Below are 3,766 nucleotides of genomic sequence, written 5' to 3' on the forward strand. Positions count from 1 at the left end.
AACATGAGAGAAGGAGGGGGGTAACATGAGAGAATTTGGGGGGTTGAACACCAGATGGGCGGCAGCATTTTAGGATGAGCTGAGGCCTGCGGCCTCGTACCTACGACCCAATCACAGGCTCGTACCTACGACCCAATCACAGCCTCGTACCTACGACCCAATCACAGCCTCGTACCTACGACCCAATCACAGCCCTGCTGATATTCAGTATAACACACTCCCTCTCCTGTGATTTCGCTTAATTCAAGATCCGTGGACAGAGGGCGTTGAAAGACGAGGAGAGAGCAGACAGGAGGGTGGAGGATGCTGCATCAGTGGATAGAAGATAGAAGGATTCAACAGAGGGTAGGGAGGATAAGACAGAGGAAGAGAGGCTGGTGGGGGACAGGGTAGGGAGGAGGGTGTAATGCAGAACTAGTCGCTGCCTACAGTGTTTCCCTGTATTTGCGCAAAGTTTGCGATTTTGACCATAAACATTTTTTGGGGAATTTGACCGAAATTACATTTGTTACACAAATCAATGGAACAATATTAATATTTATTTCATTTTGGTATTTTTTTAAAAAAAACTTTTCATAACAGCTATTTACATTGGAGTATGATGAGGCTCTGCCTTCCCTGCTGCAAATACTGTTTTAAACAAGCAGATACTCAACACTACTACAACTCTATCCCTCTCCCCTTCTCTCTCACCCTCCACCTCTCCCCTCCCTCCCCCTTCCTTTTTCTCCCTTCTCCTCCTCCCTCTCCCTCCCTCTCAGGATAAAGCAACAGTCTCTTATAAAGGAGGTGAGAGAGTTGATGAACTGCCCTCACTACGTCAACATCACACAGCAAGTGCTCTACAGGTAATGTCTGATCACAGCTCTACAGGTAATGTCTGATCAGGGCTCTACAGGTAATGTCTGATCACAGCTCTACAGGTAAAGTCTGATCAGGTCTCCCTCCCTCCATCCCTCTCTTCGTCCCTCCTTCCCTCCCTTCCTCTCTCCATCCATCCCTCTCTGCCTCCCCCCCTCCCTCCCGCCCTCCTGTAGGGAGAGACTGCGATTCTGCTGTAATGCCACCGGAGGTCTGTTTCTGACCCAACAGAACACTCAACTGGGCCAGAAGATCAGATATGAGAACAACCAAGAGAAAACTAAAACTGTGGACGAGGAACTCTACAACATGCTACCACAGGTCTGAGTGTGTATGTGTGTGTGTGTGTGTGTGTGTGTGTGTGTGTTGTTGTGTTTACCCTGGAGTAAAGGGTGTTTATTTCCATTGCTGTGTTGTGGTATGACGCGTGTGTGTGTGTGTGTGTGTGTGTGTGTGTGTGTGTGTGTGTAGAGTCTTCCCTGGGGTCCAGAAGTGTTGGGTCGCTGTGCTGTCATTGGAAGCGGAGGCATCCTACAGAACAGCAGCTGTGGAGCTGAGATCGACAACGCTGACTTCATCATTAGGTAACTACCATCTTCATCATCACCATCATCATCATCACCATCATCATCATCATCACCATCACCATCATCATCATCATCATCTTCATCATCATCATCACCATCATCATCACATCATCATCATCATCATCACCATCATCATCATCATCATCATCATCTTCATCATTGAGTGTAATGTTCCAACCCCCCTCTGCAGGTTCAACCTGGGTCCAGTCAGTAACCATGACGATGTGGGTAACAGAACCAGCCTGATGACCATCAACCCCAGCCAGATCATGAATGGGTAGGAGAGAGTTCTAACACACACACACACACACACACACACACACACACACACACACACACACACACACCTGTCTAGCCAAGTTTCAGTCACAAATAAGAAATCAAGTTCACAGGAGCAAATCAAGTCGTTAATTAAGAGAGACTTATTAGCTAAAGATCTATGAATGACACACACACACCTGCCTAGCCAAGTTTCATTGAAAAGGACTAGTTTCAGTAGCTTTGTGTCTGGTCTCAGTGCAGGTTGTGGATGACAGAGTACAGAGATTACATCTGAGGGGTACAGAGCGGTCTGACCTGTGGTTAACTGTCCCTTTCTGGGAGGAACATGTGGAGAAGAGTTTCCTTGGGTCAGAAGCAGAGGATTGAATGTCGTAATGGCAGTAAGACGCTTTAGCAGCTGATGCAGAGGAGCTGTAGTTGAGGAGGAGAGAGAGAGAGAGAGAGAAGGTGTAGTTGAGGAGGAGAGAGAGAGGAGAGAGAGAGAGAGAGAGAAGGTGTAGTTGAGGAGAGAGAGAGGGAGGAGAGAGAGAGAGAGAGAAGGTGTAGTTGAGGGGGAGAGAGAGAGGAGAGAGAGAGAGAGAGAGAGAGAAGGTGTAGTTGAGGAGGAGAGAGAGAGAGAAGGTGTAGTTGAGGAGGAGAGAGAGAGAGAGAAGGTGTAGTTGTGGAGAGAGAGAGAGAGAGAGAGGAGGAGAGAGAGAGAGAGAAGGTGTAGTTGAGGAGGAGAGAGAGAGAGAGAGAAGGTGTAGTTGTGGAGAGAGAGAGAGAGAGAGGAGGAGAGAGAGAGAGAGAAGGTGTAGTTGAGGAGGAGGAGAGAGAGAGAGAGAGAGGTGTAGTTGAGGAGAGAGAGAGAGAAGGTGTAGTTGAGGAGGAGAGAGAGAGAGAAGGTGTAGTTGAGGAGAGAGAGAGAGAGAGAGAGAGAGAAGGTGTAGTTGTGGAGAGAGAGAGAGAGAGAGAGAGAGAGAAGGTGTAGTTGAGGAGGAGAGAGAGAGAGAAGGTGTAGTTGAGGAGAGAGAGAGAGAGAGAGAAGGTGTAGTTGAGGAGGAGAGAGAGAGAGAGGAGGTGAGGAGGAGAGGAGGAGAGAGAGAGAGAGAAGGTGTAGTTGAGGAGGAGAGAGAGAGAGAGAAGGTGTAGTTGTGGAGAGAGAGAGAGAGAGAAGGTGTAGTTGAGGAGGAGAGAGAGAGAGAAGGTGTAGTTGAGGAGGAGAGAGAGAGAGAAGGTGTAGTTGTGGAGAGAGAGAGAGAGAAAGAGAGAGGAGGTGAGGAGGAGAGGAGGAGAGAGAGAGAGGGAAGGTTTAGGTCATCAGGGAGGCCAGGTGTTCTCCATGTCCTCTCAGACTGAAAACGCTTAGTAGTTTGGCTTTCCTCTTCCTCTCAGACCTTCCTCTCACACACACACACACACACACACACACGCCTGCATGGATACATAACTGGCTAACGTGTCATGATGTGTCTCCATAGTTACCCTAACCTCAGGAAGGACCCGCTGCTGGCCAGTCAATTGGCCAATCGTGTGTCTGCGTACGGCGACGCCCTCCTCCTCCTGCCCGCCTTCGCCTACCCAGTCAACACTGGGGTCTCAGTCGATGTGTACCGCGCCCTTCAGCCTCTGAGGCCCAATCAGAATGTAGTATTCTTCAACCCGGACTTCCTGTTGGAATTGGGGCGGAGCTGGAGGGGGAGGGGCCTCAAGGAGCCCCGCCTCTCCACTGGTCTGATGCTGGCTAGCGTGGCGATGGAAATCTGTGACCAGGTGTGTGTGTGTGTGTGTGTGTGTGTGTGAGAGAGAGAGAGAGAGAGAGGTACAGTAAAGTGATTGGGTTTACTCTCTGACAGGTGCACCTGTATGGCTTCTGGCCCTTCCCTATCGACCTATCAGAGAAGCCGCTGCCTCACCATTACTATGACAACGTGGGTCCAAAACGCAGCGTGCATTCCATGCCTGATGAGTTCCTGCATCTTCTCCAACACCACAGCCAGGGGGCGCTACAGCTACACCTGGGACCCTGCCCCCAACCTCTAACCTCTAACCCCTAA

General features: G+C 49.8%; 1 protein-coding gene across 1 annotated transcript in view; it reads left to right on the top strand.

Annotated features, from left to right (window-relative positions):
* The window catches only part of LOC308169540 (alpha-2,8-sialyltransferase 8F-like), a gene marked incomplete at both ends in the record, with an annotated part of 5,875 nt that extends 2,109 nt beyond the window's left edge, over positions 1–3,766 (top strand). Inside the window, 6 exons of the mRNA XM_080544223.1 lie at positions 762–848; positions 1,038–1,182; positions 1,333–1,445; positions 1,639–1,725; positions 3,191–3,482; positions 3,566–3,766. Coding sequence (XP_080400349.1) covers positions 762–848; positions 1,038–1,182; positions 1,333–1,445; positions 1,639–1,725; positions 3,191–3,482; positions 3,566–3,766 — 925 coding nt within the window. The remainder of the gene's footprint in view (positions 1–761; positions 849–1,037; positions 1,183–1,332; positions 1,446–1,638; positions 1,726–3,190; positions 3,483–3,565) is intronic.

Source organism: Nansenia antarctica (assembly GCF_963989245.1).
Source record: "Nansenia antarctica genome assembly, chromosome: 13".
In the NCBI taxonomy this organism is placed as follows: Eukaryota; Metazoa; Chordata; class Actinopteri; order Argentiniformes; family Microstomatidae; genus Nansenia; species Nansenia antarctica.